Raw genomic sequence first — 16,157 nt, forward strand, 5'->3', positions numbered from 1 at the left:
TTAAATTGTTATATCACTTAGATGTTGAAATGTGATATTTTAGATATAGTAGGTTAAAATACCCTATTAAAGTTCACCTGTTTTTTTTTTTAATTTGGCTACTAAAATACTTCAAATTGTATGTGGCTCACACAATATCTCTGAATAGTACTTATCTAGAAGTTAAATAAGAGAAAATCTTATTGATTATACAAACTTTTTTTTTTTAAAGTAGGACACAGAGTGAATTACAAGAGGAAAAAAATGACAAACGACTTGTCAAAATTTAAAACTTTTGCTTTTTAAAAGGTATTACTAATAAAATGAAGAGACAAGCCTCACAGCCACATTCTGGGAGAAATATTTACAAATCATTTGCCTGGTAAAGGATTTGTTCTCAGAGTACATAAAGAATTCTTACAACTCAGGGGATTCCCTGGTGGCTCAGAGGTAAAAAAAAATTCACTTGCCAATGCAGGGGACACAGGTTCAATCCCTGATCAGGGAGATCCCACAAGTTGCGACTAAGCCCACGGGCCATAACTACCGAGCCAGTGATCCAGAGCCAGTGCTCCCAACAAGAGAAGCCACTGCAATGAGAAGCCAGGGCACTGCAACTAGAGAGGAGCCTCCGCAACTGCAGAAGGCCTGCATGCAGCAGAGAAGACCCAGCACGGCCAAAAATAAACAGACACATCTTTTTTTTTTCTTTTTAAAGAATTCTTACAACTCAATATATTAAGAAGCTGAATGACCTAACTTAAAATAGGGCAAAAGGTGTACTTCACCAAAGAAAACATATGGATGAAAAGCAATCACAGGAAAAGATGCTCACCATCATTAGACATTAGGTAGATGTAAAATAAAACCAAAATGAGACATTCACACTAGGATGGCTAACATTAAAGACCTGATACTAAGTGCGGATGTGGACGCACAGCAACTGGAACTCTTGAACACTGTTGGGGGAATGCACAATGGTACAGACATCTTAAAAAACATTTTGGCAACCTGTGAAACAAATGTTTACCATGTGACTCAGCAATTCCATAAAAACATATATCCATGCAAAGACTTGTATGTGAATGCTTATTGCAGCTTTATTCATAACTGCCAGAATTTGGAAAGACCCCAAATGACTCTCCACTGGTGAGTGGAAAGACAAGCTATGGTACATCTGTATAACGGAATACTATTCTCCAACAAAAAGGAATTATCCTCTGAAACATACAACATAGATAAACCTCAAAAACATTACGCTAAGAGAAAGAAGTGAGACACAAAAAAACTACACATTATATGGTTTCATTTGTGTGAAATTCTAGAAAAGGAATTTCTAAAGTGACAGAAAGCAGATCAGTGGTTTTCAGGAATAAGGGGGTGGGTGAGGGGATTTAGTTAAAATACAAACAAGCAGCTTTTTGAGGTGATTAGAAAAGCTCTACACTATGATTATAGGGGTGGTTATAAAGCTCTCAAATTGTATACTTAAACTTGGTAATTTTATTGTATGTCAAATTCAGGGTAACAAAGCTGACCAAACAAACAAGCAGAAAAACAAAACAACATAAAGTGTGGTTTTTGCAGTTAGTCTGGCGTGGGGTCCAGGAACCAGAATTCCTAACAGTTTCTAACATTCTGATATAATGCTAATATTGCTAGTCCTCAGAGAAGTCTTGGTCAAGAGACACTGCCAAAAGCGGTCTATAATAAGGTGGGTATCATCTTAATTTGTGTCCATTCTACACTACCACCTAGCACTCCTAACTTCAAGAACACACATATCCCAGAAAACATTGTGGGTTTTTATAGCTCTTGATATACCTCCTGAAGGCCTGGGGCTTTCAGGACAAAATAGAGGTCTTCTGGGGGTAAATTAAAGTGCTGCAGGTTCAGAAACAAATGTGGCCAGTCAACACATTCCATCTCGGCAACTCAGCTGCACGTTCTTCCCATACCAGGACACCTGGCCTGGAACACAGCTCATACCCATGGCCTTTGCTTATACTGTTCTCTTGCCCTGGAAGATCTTTCCCTGACCTCAACTGCTGAAAATGCACTTGTTCTTTCAGCTTAGTTCAAAGGTTGGTTCCTCTATGAAACCATATGGAATACTTCCTTTTCTACATTCTCATTGTCATTCTTTCCCCTCTCTTCATAGCACTTAAATCTGGTCCTACTTGTCTATCTTAACAAATACTTAACTACAGACTAAAAGTGAAGGGCTGGAAAAAAATATTTCATGCAAACGGAGACCAAAAGAAAGCAGGAGTCGCAATACTCATATCAGATAAAATAGACTTTCAAATAAAGGATGTGAAAAGAGACAAAGAAGGACACTACATAATGATCAAAGGTTCAATCCAAGAAGAAGATATAACAATTATAAATATATATGCACCCAACATAGGAGCACCGCAATATGTACGGCAAACGCTTACAAGTATGAAAGAGGAAATTAATAGTAACACAATAATAGTGGGAGACTTTAATACCCCACTCACAACTATGGATAGATCAACTAAACAGAAAATTAACAAGGAAACACAAACCTTAAATGACACAATGGACCAGCTAGACCTAATTGATATCTACAGGACATTTCGCCCCAAAACAATCAACTTCACCTTTTTCTCAAGTGCACATGGAACCTTCTCCAGAATAGATCACATCCTGGGCCATAAATCTAGTCTTGGAAAATTCACAAAAATTGAAATCATTCCAGTCATCTTTTCTGACCACAGTGCAGTAAGATTAGATCTCAATTACAGGAAAAAAATTGTTAAAAATTCAAACATATGGAGGCTAAATAACACGCTTCTGAATAACCAACAAATCATAGAAGAAATCAAAAAAGAAATCAAAATATGCATAGAAATGAATGAAAATGAAAACACACCAACCCAAAACCTATGGGACACTGTAAAAGCAGTGCTAAGGGGAAGGTTCATAGCATTACAGGCTTACCTCAAGAAACAAGAAAAAAGTCAAATAAATAACCTAACTCTACACCTAAAGCAATTAGAGAAGGAAGAACCCCAGGGTTAGTAGAAGGAAAGAAATCTTAAAAATTAGGGCAGAAATAAATGCAAAAGAAATAAAGCTAAAAGCTGGTTTTTTGAAAAAATAAACAAAATTGACAAACCATTAGCAAGACTCATTAAGAAACAAAGAGAGAAGAATCAAATTAACAAAATCAGAAATGAAAATGGAGAGATCACAACAGGTAACACTGAAATACAAAGGATCGTAAGAGACTACTACCAGCAGCTCTATGCCAATAAAATGGACAACTTGGAAGAAATGGACAAATTCTTAGAAAAGTATAACTTTCCAAAACTGAACCAGGAAGAAATAGAAGATCTTAACAGAGCCATCACAAGCAAGGAAATCGAAACTGTAATCAGAAATCTTCCAGCAAACAAAAGCCCAGGACCAGATGGCTTCACAGCTGAATTCTACCAAAAATTTAGAGAAGAGCTAACACCTATCTTACTCAAACTCTTCCAGAAAATTGCAGAAGAAGGTAAACTTTCAAACTCATTCTATGAGGCCACCATCACCCTAATTCCAAAACCAGACAAAGATGCCACAAAAAAAAGAAAACTACAGGCCAATATCACTGATGAACATAGATGCAAAAATCCTTAACAAAATTCTAGCAAACAGAATCCAACAACATATTAAAAAAAATCATACACCATGACCAAGTGGGCTTTATCCCAGGAATGCAAGGATTCTTTAATATCTGCAAATCAATCAATGTAATACACCACATTAACAAATTGAAAGATAAAAACCATATGATTATCTCAATAGATGCAGAGAAAGCTTTTGACAAAATTCAACACTCATTTATGATTAAAACTCTCCAGAAAGCAGGAATAGAAGGAACATGCCTCAACATAATAAAAGCTATATATGACAAACCCACAGCAAGCATCACCCTCAATGGTGAAAAATTGAAAGCATTTCCCCTGAAATCAGGAATAAGACAAGGGTGCCCACTCTCACCACTACTATTCAACATAGTGTTGGAAGTTTTGGCCACAGCAATCAGAGCAGAAAAAGAAGTAAAAGGAATCCAGATAGGAAAAGAAGAAGTGAAACTCTTGCTGTTTGCAGATGACATGATCCTCTACATAGAAAACCCTAAAGACTCTACCAGAAAATTACTAGAGCTAATCAACGAATATAGTAAAGTTGCAGGATATAAAATTAACACACAGATGGAGAAGGAAATGGCAACCCACTCCAGTATTCTTGCCTGGAAAAGTCCATGGACAGAGGAGTCTGGCGGGCTGAAGTCCATGGGATTACATGACTGAGCATGTGTGCACAAGGGTGGAGGGAAATGGGTTGGTAGCAATAAAGTGGTAGAACTAAAAAAAAAAAAAAAAAAAAAAAAAAAAAAAAATTAACACACAGAAATCCCTTGCATTCCTATATACTAACAATGAAAAAACAGAAAGAGAAATTAAGGAAACAATACCATTCACCATTGCAACAAAAAGAATAAAATACTTAGGAGTATATCTACCTAAAGAAACAAAAGACCTATACATAGAAAACTATAAAACACTGATGAAAGAAATCAAAGAGGACACAAACAGATGGAGAAACATACCGTGTTCATGGATTGGAAGAATCAATATTGTCAAAATGGCTATTCTACCCAAAGCAATCTATAGATTCAATGCAATCCCTATCAAGCTACCAAAGGTATTTTTCACAGAACTAGAACAAATAATTTCACAATTTGTATGGAAATACAAAAAACCTCGAATAGCCAAAGTAATCTTGAGAAAGAAGAATGGAACTGGAGGAACCAACCTGCCCTGACTTCAGACCTCTACTAACAAAGCCCATGTCATTCAAGACAGTATGGTACTGGCACAAAGACAGAAAAATAGATCAATGGAACAGAATAGAAAGCCCAGAGATAAATCCACGAACCTATGGACACCTTATCTTTGACAAAGGAGGCAAGGATATACAATGGAAAAAAAGACAACCTCTTTAACAAGTGGTGCTGGGAAAACTGGTCAACCACTTGTAAAAGAATGAAACTAGAACACTTCTAACACCATACACAAAAATAAACTCAAAATGGATTAAAGATCTAAATGTAAGACCAGAAACTATAAAACTCCTAGAGGAGAACATAGGCAAAACACTCTCTGACATGAATCACAGCAGGATCCTCTATGACCCACCTCCCAGAATATTGGAAATAAAAGCAAAACTAAACAAATGGGACCTAATGAAACTTAAAAGCTTTTGCACTACAAAGGAAACTATAAGTAAGGTGGAAAGACAGCCCTCAGATTGGGAGAAAATAATAGCAAATGAAGAAACAGACAAAGGATTAATCTCAAAAATATACAAGCAACTCCTGCAGCTCAATTCCAGAAAAATAAATGACCCAATCAAAAAATGGGCCAAAGAACTAAACAGACATTTCTCCAAAGAAGACATACAGATGGCTAACAAACACATGAAAAAGATGCTCAACATCACTCATTATCAGAGAAATGCAAATCAAAACCACATGAGGTACCATTACACGCCAGTCAGGATGGCTGCTATCCAAAAGTCTACAAGCAATAAATGCTGGAGAGGGTGTGGAGAAAAGGGAACCCTCTTACACTGTTGGTGGGAATGCAAACTAGTACAGCCACTATGGAAAACAGTGTGGAGATTTCCTAAAAAACTGGAAATAGAAGTGCCATATGACCCAGCAATACCACTCCTGGGCATACACACTGAGGAAACCAGATCTGAAAGAGACATGTGCACCCCAATGTTTCATTTCGCAAGCATACTGTTTACAATAGCCCGGCATGGAAGCACCTTTAGAATGCCCATCAGCAGACGATATGGAAAGGAAGCTGTGCTACATATACACCATGGAATATTACTCAGCCATTAAAAAGAATTCATTTGAATCAGTTCTAATGAGATGGATGAAACTGGAGCCCATTATACAGAGTGAAGTAAGCCAGAAAGATAAAGAACATTACAGTATACTAACACATATATATGGAATTTAGAAAGATGATAATGATAACCCTATATGCAAAACAGAAAAAGAGACACAGATGTACAGAACAGACTTTTGGACTCTGTGGGAGAAGGCGAGGGTGGGATGTTTAGAGAGAACAGCATGAACATTATCTATAGTGAAACAGATCACCAGCCCAGGTGGGATGCATGAGACAAGTGCCCGGGCCTGGTGCACCGGGAAGACCCAGAGGAAACGGGTGAAGAGGGAGGTGGGAGGGGGGATCGGGATGGGGAATACATGTAACTCCATGGCTGATTCACGTCAATGTATGACAAAACCCACTGCAATGTTGTGAAATGGTTGGCCTCCAACTAATAAAAATAAATGAAAAAAAAAAAACAAAAAAACATTAACTACTGAAAATAGAAGAAAAAAACAACCAAATACTTACTGAATCAAATCAACTTCTAATTAAAAGAATTATTAACAGTGGGGCTATCTGGAAAACAAAGGCATTTGGAGATGCCACTTAGACACCATTTATTCATTAGTCCTTTTTCTCTGGGAGCAGCTCTCTCTCTCCTTCTGCGATCAGCCTGATTAATTTCTGTGGCACTGGTTGGGTCAACTCCACCTCCAGGCCCCAAGGGTGGTCTGGGGATTTAGGTTTGTCCACTCTGAGTCTTCCTTCTAGCCCTCAACTAAGGTTCAAGGAGGGCACATTCCTTAACCCAGACCAACCAGACATCTCCCCAGTGCTCCTTTTGTTTTTTTTAATTAAAAAATTTTTTTGGGCTGCAGTGTGTGGCTTGTGAGATCTTAGCTCCCAGCCTGACCAGGGATTGAACTTGTGACTCCTGCAAAAGCATGGAGTCCTAACCACTGGACTGCCAGGGAAGTCTCCTTCCCAGTGATCTTGCCAAAACCACTCAGAGAGAAGTTTATAATATGGAAATGGAAATACAAAATGGAAAAATCTGTAATACCTTTTACATATAATTAAAAAAGCAAACACAGTAGATAAATAAAATTATTACACAGCACTCATCATAATGTTCAAGTCCACTGTGTGGCGACCCTTACAGTACCTGAAGTAACATGACAGAAGAGTACAAAGGAAACACTAAGGGGACCTTACAAATCTGGTCAGTCACTGAAGACCGCTGTGTACTGGGTTAGCTAAGAGAGACTTTGGGGCAAACAGAGAGAGAAAATACACAACCCTCTGACCTCCAGGTTTTAACAGTGATGAAGGAGGCTTACTCAGGGTTAAAAGTAAACGATATCCAAAAAACAAAACCAGAAGCCAAGGAAAGGTGAACAGAGGCCAGAGATGAACATCAATGGGCTTCAGAAGATTCTGCAGGAAGTGTGCCTGAGTACTTAGCAACATGAGTTCCCCAGGATGAGTGGACAAACGACGCACCAGTCCTTCAGGAGGTGACTTCCGAGAAAGGAGTTGCCTGAGGTCCCCACTCACCTGAGTGATTATGCGCTCTCCATCCTTATAGACCTTTTCTCCTATTACATCCACAATCTTCATTCGTTCTGACACCTGAATCAATGAACACACAAATTCTAAGGAAAAGACCTTAAATAAAAGTCACAAATACTGACAGTATCTATACAACATTGAAATGGGCTAGAATAGTATGAATTAAGAAACCTAACAAAAGAATTGTTTTAACAGCTTTTAAGTCCCCATATACAGACTCTAATTAAAATAGGCTTTACCTCTAGTGATTTAAGAAGCGGCACAGATTCAATAAATGATTCAAACATCTTCCTCTTTTTTGCATTGTTTTTCACTATGATCCTTCTAAATGTCACACGGTCCTGTAAGAAATAATATGAAAATTCTGGTGAACGCCTGTATAAGAGAGCATCTGTGATTTAATTAAAACTATGCCACAGCAAAGATTAGAGGTCTTTGGAAGGTACTGGATCAACTGAGTGTTTAATGATATTTCAATTTGAGTCATCACTAGAAGAAAAAGATCTGCAGCCTGGACAAGACAGATGTCTCATGTTGTCACTTGCTGTCAAGTACTCAATGAGTGCCACCTATGGGTCATAAATAAAATAAAAAATAAAAAAAGTCCCAAACATTTGTGAGCTCATAGTCACTGTTCAAAATAAAAAGATACACCTTCAAAAAAAAAAAGGAGATAAAACAGTAAGATGGTTCTTGCCCTCAAGGACTTTATAATCTCAATGGAGAAGTAATACAAAATTTATAGGAATAAAAAAACCACAGTTCAAGACTGCATATGAAATTTGCTAGGTGAACTACAGAGACAAAGCAAGTCCTACAAGAATTCTGAGGAGAGAGAGCATTCACAATAGCCTGGCGTGATCAAGGAAAATTTTGCTGCAAAAATATAAATTTGTCTGGTATCCGAAGGGGAGGTAGGTTTTATAAATTAATGGAGAGAGAAAGTAGGAAACTCAAGATGGAAGGCAGGCATGTAAAACATATCTTGACCCCAGCAAGTCAGGGATTCAAACTCAAGACAGTTAACCAGAGTTATGGTCAGGTACTTCTCAAATACATGTATGCGTGTGTGGGGAGGGACATGCAGCCAGGAGAATGTTAATTGCTTAGGCTCCTACAAGGTTAGGCAGTTTTTTATACCTCAGTTAATTGCACCTTTCTTCTACCTTGGGCTCTCAGGAATAGAAAGATTTTTTTTTTTTTAAAGTATACTAATAACATCCTAAAGGCTGAAAGAATGAAAAACAGTAAGGGGGTAGGGCAAATTTAGGCGCAGGTTTGCTATTTTAGTATTTTGATGATGGGGTGGGAGCTGGGTGGAGAAAACACATAGAAGACAACTGAGTAGAGATGTCTAAATAGACTTCACTGACTCACATGCCATCAGAATTCCCTGGTCCAATCCCATGCCAAGTTCCATCTGCAGGAGAAATCACCTCCTGTACCCTGCGCTCCTGGTATAAAATGTGGCAGACTCCTACCCTCCCTTCCTAAGTGAAGTGAAGTGGCTCAGTCATGTCCGACTCTTTGCGACCCCATGGACTGTAGCCTACCCGGATCCTTAGTCCATGGGATTTTCCAGCAAGAATACTGGAGTGGGTTACCATTTCCTTCTCCAGGGGATCTTCCCGACCCAGGGATCGAACCCGGGTCTCCCGCATTGTAGGCAGACGCTTTACTGTCTGAGCTACCAGGGAAGCCCCTTCCCTTCCTAAACTGACATACAAATAATGTCTGCGCCCTGGCATTAAGCCAGACTCTGCCCCCGTTTTCTTCTCCATCTGTCTGCTTGCAAAGAGCCATGCAATCCCTGATTGCTCTCATGGGCTGCACCACTCGCCACTACTTTTTTGAAGTCCAAGGCTGGAGATGTATTAATATCATTTAAAATGTTACTGTTGTACTTTGGAATATCACTCCATTATCTTTAGACTTCAGTTTCCATGTGTTTTCTGGGCCAGTCAAGGCCATGGGTGCTGTGGAAAGACAACACTCAAGATTGAGACAATGGGAGTTATGAAGTTCCCTTCCTTATGTTTGAGTAGACATTGTCAAAAAACCAGTATTTCTAAATTCATTTATAATGTTACAAAGTGAAAGTGTTAGTTGCTCAATGGTGTCTGAGCAGAGACTGTGTAGCAGTTGCCCCTAGTAAAAGAAGGAATACAGAATCCAATCTGAGAAACTCAGTGGCAACACCAGGTACTCCCTGATTTAGCCTCAGAAGGCATTTACAAGACCTTGGGAGGCACAAGTGAGAAGTCACACTGTGGAGGACGCTCTCGGGGTCACTCTCCTGAAGGAAGTACTGAAGCGTTGGAAGGGCTTGGACTGTAAAGCAGCAGAAAAAGACATCCAAAAAGATCACTGCTGCTTAAGGCAGCAGGGAGATGAATCTCACTTAAGATAGCAGGAACAGGAAGGAAGACTGCACAGGATAAGGCGAGGAACTAGAAAGGCAGAGCAGGGATCTCAGGAGAGGGAGCTTCAGGAAGAGAAGGGTGGTGAGCAGCCCCACAACCAAGGGGAGCGGGTGCCCCCACTCTGTAGCACCCAACATACGCCAGGCACTAAGGAAATGGCTTCTCTTGTGTCCTTCTGTTTAATTCTCATATCCCAATCAGAAGGCAAGCAGTTTTAATAAATTTCTATTGAGACTTTCAGATTACTTAGGAATGGGTTAATTTCCAAGTGTTTGGAGATCTTCCTGTTATCTTTCTGTTACTGATTTCTGGTTTCATTCCACTGTGGTTAGAGAACACACTGTCTGATTTCAGTTCTTTTCAATTTGCTAACTTTTTATATCCCAGGATATATGTAGTTTATCTCAGTGAACATTCATGATGGGCTTGAAAAGAATGTGTATTCTCTGCTGTTATGTGACATGTCCTATAAATTTCAATTAGACCCTTTTGGTTGATGGTGGTGTTAAATCCTATAACCTTCCTGATTTTCTTTCTAGTTGTTTTATCAATTGTTGAGAAAAGAGTGTTGAAGTCAGCAAATACAGTTGTGGATTTATCTATTTTTTCTTTCAGTCTATCAGTTTTAGCTTTACATATTCTGAAGCTCTGTTGTTTGGTATATACAGATTTAGGGCTTCTATGTCTTCTTGGTAGATTAACTCTTTCATTATTATGAAAATAACAGAGTTAGAGTTTCTGTTGCATCTGGTAATTTTCTCTGCCATGAAATCTACTTATCTGATACTAACTTAATTTCTTCTGACTTCTTCTGGTTAATGTTTGCATAGTATATCTATTACTGTCCTTTTACTTTCAACCTACCTATATTATTATATTTGAGTGAGTTTCTTATAAATATCATATTGTTGGGTCATTTAAGATAATCCATTCTACCAGTCTCTGTCACTTAATTGGCATATACAGATCATCTATAGAGACAAATCATATGTTAGGGCCTACACCTACCATTTTAGTCAATGTTTTCTGTTCTCCCCTCTGGTTTCTGTTCTTCTGTTTCACTTTTCTTGCCCTTCCATAGGTTACCTGAATTACTTTTTAGAATTCCTTTTGATTTGTACAGTTTTTGAGTATATCTTTGCCCAGATTACTTTAGTGGTTGCTCTAAGTATTATATTTACATATGTAACTTACCATGGTCTACTGGTGTCAACATTTTAGAAGTGTGAGTAAAGTGTAGAAGCTTAACTTTCATTTAGGCCCCTTTGAAATATTTCCTCTACATACAGTGAGAATCACATAAGACAATGTTATAATTTTGCTTCAAGCATCTAACCTATTTTAGCAAACTAGAGGAGGACAGACTTTTATGTCTATCTATATGTTTACTCTTTTGGTTGTTCTTCATTCTTGATATTTGAAATCTCCTTTTTTCACTTCCGTTCTGTTTACAGAACTTCCTTTAGTCATTCCTTCAAGGTAGGCCTGCTGGTGACAAAGTTTCTGTTTTCTTTTACCTGAGAATATCTTCATTTCTGAAGGATATTCTCATGAGGTATAGAATTTTCAGTTGACAGTTCTTTTCTTTCAGTTCTTGAAAAATGCTGGGATACATGGCAATTAATAAGAAAACCTGGGGAACTCACTGTTATATCCTTCCTTAAGTCTTGAAAGCCCTAACCAGTCCACCTTCTCGTTTCCTTCTCTCAGGGTCGCCTATGTTCGTCTGTTGTATGATATCCAGAGTTTTCTAGCTTTAAGAGGGAAGACTAGGGAGGAATGGGGCTATTCTGTCTTGGCCTAGACTAGAAGTTGTCATCAACGTATTTTAAAACTGAGTTTATTTTCCCCCATTATTTCTTGATCTATGATCTATGTTGAATATTTTAAGCACTGGGTTCCCAAGCGTGTGATGTATTCTTAAGCCAGTGTATACTCATCTCTCAGGACCAATCTTTTTTTTTTTTTTCTTTGTGGCTGTACCACACCACATTCAGGATCCTAGTTCTCTGTGGGAACTAGGAATCAAACCTGAGTCCCCTGCTATGGAAGCAAGGAGTTCTAACCACTGGACTTCCAGGGAAGTCCTGCTCAGTTCAGTTCAGTCGCTCAGTCGTGTCCGACTCTTTGCAACCCCATGAACTGCAGCATGCCAGGCCTCCCTGTCCATCACCAACTCCTGGAGTCCACCCAAACCCATGTCCATTGAGTCGGTGATGCCATCCAACCATCTCATCCTCTGTCGCCCCCTTCTCCTCCTGCCCTCAATCTTTCCCAGCATCAGGGTCTTTTCTAATGAATCAGCTCTTCGCATCAGGTGGCCAAAGTGTTGGAGGTTCAGCTTCAACATCAGTCCTTCCAATGAACACCCAGGACTGATCTCCTTTAGGATGGACTGGTTGGATCTCCTCGCAGTCCAAGGGAATCTCAAGAGTCTTCTCCAACACCACAGTTCAAAAGCATCAATTCTTTGGCACTCAGCTTTCTTGATAGTCCAACTCTCACATCCATACATGACCACTGGAAAAACCACAGCCTTGACTAGACCGACTTTTGTTGGCAAAGTAATGTCTCTGCTTTTTAATAGGCTGTCTAGGTTGGTCACAGCTTTTCTTCCAAGGAGTAAGCGTCTTTTAATTTCATGCCTGCAATCACCATATGCAGTGATTTGGAGCCCGAAAAAATAAACTCGGCCACTGTTTCCCCATCTATTTCCCATGAAGTGATGGGACCAGATGCCATGATCTTAGTTTTCTGAATGCTGAGTTTTAAGCCAACTTTTTCACTCTCCTCTTTCACTTTCATCAAGAGGCTCTTTAGTTCTTCTTCACTTTCTGCCATAAGGTGGTGTCATCTGCATATCTGAGGTTATTGGTATTTCTCCCAACAATCTTGATTCCAGCTTGTGCTTCCTCCAGCTCAGCATTTCTCATGATGTACTCTGCATATAAATTAAATCAGTAGGGTGACACTATACAGCCTTGATGTACTCCTTTTCCTATTTGGAACCAGTCTGTTGTTCCATGTCCAGTTCTAACTGCTGCTTCCTGACCTGCATACAGGTTTCTCAGGAGGCAGGTCAGGTGGTCTGGTATTCCCATCTCTTTCAGAATTTTCCACAGTTTATTGTGATCCACACAGTCAAAGGCTTTGGCACAGTCAATAAAGTAGAAATAGATGTTTTTCTGGAACTCTCGTGCTTTTTTGATGATCCAGCAGATGTTGGCAATTTGATCTCTGGTTCCTCTGCCTTTTCTAAAACCAGCTTGACCATCTGAAAGTTCACGGTTCATGTATTGCTGAAGCCTGGCTTGGAGAATTTTGAGCATTACTTTACTAGAGTGTGAGATGAGTGCAATTGTGTGGTAGTTTGACCATTCTTTGGCATTGCCTTTCTTTGGGATTGGAATGAAAACTGACCTTTTCCAGTCCTGTGGCCACTGTTGAGTTTTCCAAATTTGCTGGCATATTGAGTGCAGCACTTTCACTGCATCATCTTTCAGGATTTGAAATAGCTCAACTGGAATTCCATCACCTCCACTAGCTTTGTTCATAGTGATGCTTCCTAAGGCCCACTTGACTTTGCATTCCTGGATGTCTGGCTCTAGGTGAGTGATCACACCATCGTGATTATCTGGGTCATGAAGATCTTTTTTGTACAGTTCTTCTGTGTATTCTTGCCACCTCTTCTTAATAGCTTCTGCTTCTGTTAGGCCCCTACTATTTATGTCCTTTATTGAACCAATCTTTGCATAAAATGTTCCCTTGGTATCTCTAATTTTCTTGAAGAGATTTCTAGTCTTTCCCATTCTATTGTTTTCCTCTATTTCTTTGCACTGATCACTGAGGAAGGCTTTCTTATCTCTCCTTGCTATTCTTTGCAACTCTGCATTCAAATGGGTATATCTTTCCTTTTCTCCTTCGCTTTTCGCTTCCCTTCTTTTCACAGCTATTTGTAAGGCCTCCGCAGACAGCCATTTTGCTTTTTTGCATTGCTTTTTCTTGGGGATGGTCTTGCTCCCTGTCTCCTGTACAATGTCACGAACATCCGTCCATAGTTCATCAGGCACTCTATCAGATCTAGTCCCTTAAATCTATTTCTCACTTCCACTGTATAGTCATAAGGGATTTGATTTAGGTCATACCTGAATGGTCTAGTGGTTTTCTCCACTTTCTTCAATTTCAGTCTGAATTTGGCAATAAGGAGGTCATGATCTGAGCCACAGTCAGCTCCTGGTCTTGTTTTTGCTGACTGTATAGAGCTTCTCCATCTTTGGGTGCAAAGAACACAATCAACCTGACTTCGGTGTCGACCATCTGGTGATGTCCATGTGTAGAGTCTTGTCTTGTGTTGTTGGAAGAGGGTGTTTGCTATGACCAGTGCGTTCTCTTGGCAGAACTCTGTTAGCCTTTGCCCTGCTTCATTCTGTACTCCAAGGCCAAATTTGCCTATTACTCCACGTGTTTCTTGACTTCCTACTTTTGCATTCCAGTTCCCTATAATGAAAAGGACATCTTTTTTGGGTGTCAGTTCTAGAAGGTTTTGTAGGTCTTCGTAGAACTGTTCAACTTCAGCTTCTTCAGTGTTACTGGTTGGGGCACAGACTTGGATTACCGTGATGTTGAATGGTTTGCCTTGGAAACGAACAGGGATCCTTCTGTCGTGTTTGAGACTGCATCCAAGTACTGCATTTTGGACTCTTTTGTTGACTATGATGGCTACTCCATTTCTTCTAAGGGATTCCTGCCCACAGTAGTAGATATAATGGTCATCTGAGTTAAATTCACCCATTCCAGTCCATCTTAGTTTGCTGATTCCTAGAATGTCGATGTTCACTCTTGTCATCTCCTGTTTGACCACTTCCAATTTGCCTTGATTCATGGACCTAATATTCCAGCTTCCTATGCAATGTTGCTCTTTATAGCATCAAACCTTGCTTCTATCACCAGTCCCATCCACAACCGGGTGTTTTTGCTTTGGCTCTATCCCTTCATTCTTTCTGCAAAATCCTGCTCAGGAGCATTCTTTTTTTTTTTTTTTTTTTAGGAGCATTCTTAATTCTGCACTAGTATAGCACAATAAAGTGCTTTAGTATGTCTTTAAAATGTGATTTTTTTTTTTTAGGAAATATATTGATAATTTCAATGTATACATTTAATTCTGCTTATAGGGTAAATGGAAACAAATTACCATAGAGGTGAACATTTTAAAAACGAAATCTGGAATTTGTACAAGAGGATGATTCCTTTAAGAAGGAAAAATTATATATTTTGAAGGCTTGATACTGAAGGATGCAAGGTGGGTCATGTATTAATAGAGGATAGGACCTTAGCAGTCAATGCCTAAGATATTCTGGGAAAGTTCTGTTTCCCAGAACATGGCTGTCAGCCTTTCTGGTCATCTAAATCTACTGACTATTGGCATGGACCAATGAATAAACAGATGGTCAAACACCATCTGTTAGTGAAAAGTTAGTCCTAGGATAGTTAGAGATGGAAAACATTTTTGGCAGAGCTTTCAATGACACTTATTTTTCTAGACTGGTCTCTTCTGTAGTTATCCTTCTTCTCTCTGCTTATCTGATAAAAACATAAGAAGAAAATGCGGTAAGAGCTGACACAACTGCTAGGTCACAAGACTCAGTTTTTTCCATGTAATTTGGAATAAACAGTCTGTTGACAAATCACTTCAGGGAAATGGAAAAACACATAGGTTAAAATCTTCCACAGTGTCTTTCAGATAACCAGCTATAAAATATACTGTGAACAAACAGCCAAGGACAGAGACCCAGAAGTCAGGGAGAGTAATACCATGCTATGCAAGGAGAACGATTTCTCTAACTCACCAGTCCCCAAAGGGAGCCTTCTGAAGTGGCGACAATGGTAGCAGCTCTCGGGGTATTGTACATCAGAGCTAGTTCTCCAAAACTTCCATGGTTGTCATACTGACCAACGGAGCGGGTTTGATTACCTTTTGTTACTAAAATATCATAGGTTCCCCTGGAAATATAAGAAACAACTTCATTTATAATGGGCAGGTATACACGAATAGAAGGTATATATGATATACAATGTTGTTATTGGGGGAATTCCAACAGATTTTTTGCTAGTATATAGAAATATAATAGATTTTTGCATTTGACTTAGTATTGTGAGATCTTGCTAAACTCATTTATTAGTTCTAATGAGTGAACTTGGCATTTTCTAGAGGATCATGTCATCCACAAACAAAGACAGCTTTATTTTTCTTCCT

At 39.1% G+C, this 16,157-nt stretch overlaps 1 protein-coding gene across 1 annotated transcript in view; it reads right to left on the minus strand.

Moving 5' to 3' along the window:
- The window catches only part of PRKAR2A (protein kinase cAMP-dependent type II regulatory subunit alpha), a 70,665-nt gene that overhangs the window by 10,029 nt on the left and 44,479 nt on the right, over positions 1-16,157 (minus strand). Inside the window, exons 6-8 of the mRNA XM_043443441.1 lie at positions 15,751-15,904; positions 7,721-7,822; positions 7,467-7,541 (exon numbers count right to left, since the gene is read on the minus strand). Of these exons, the coding sequence (XP_043299376.1) occupies positions 7,467-7,541; positions 7,721-7,822; positions 15,751-15,904 (331 nt within the window). The remainder of the gene's footprint in view (positions 1-7,466; positions 7,542-7,720; positions 7,823-15,750; positions 15,905-16,157) is intronic.

This window comes from Cervus canadensis, chromosome 22, assembly GCF_019320065.1.
Source record: "Cervus canadensis isolate Bull #8, Minnesota chromosome 22, ASM1932006v1, whole genome shotgun sequence".
Lineage (NCBI taxonomy): Eukaryota > Metazoa > Chordata > Mammalia > Artiodactyla > Cervidae > Cervus > Cervus canadensis.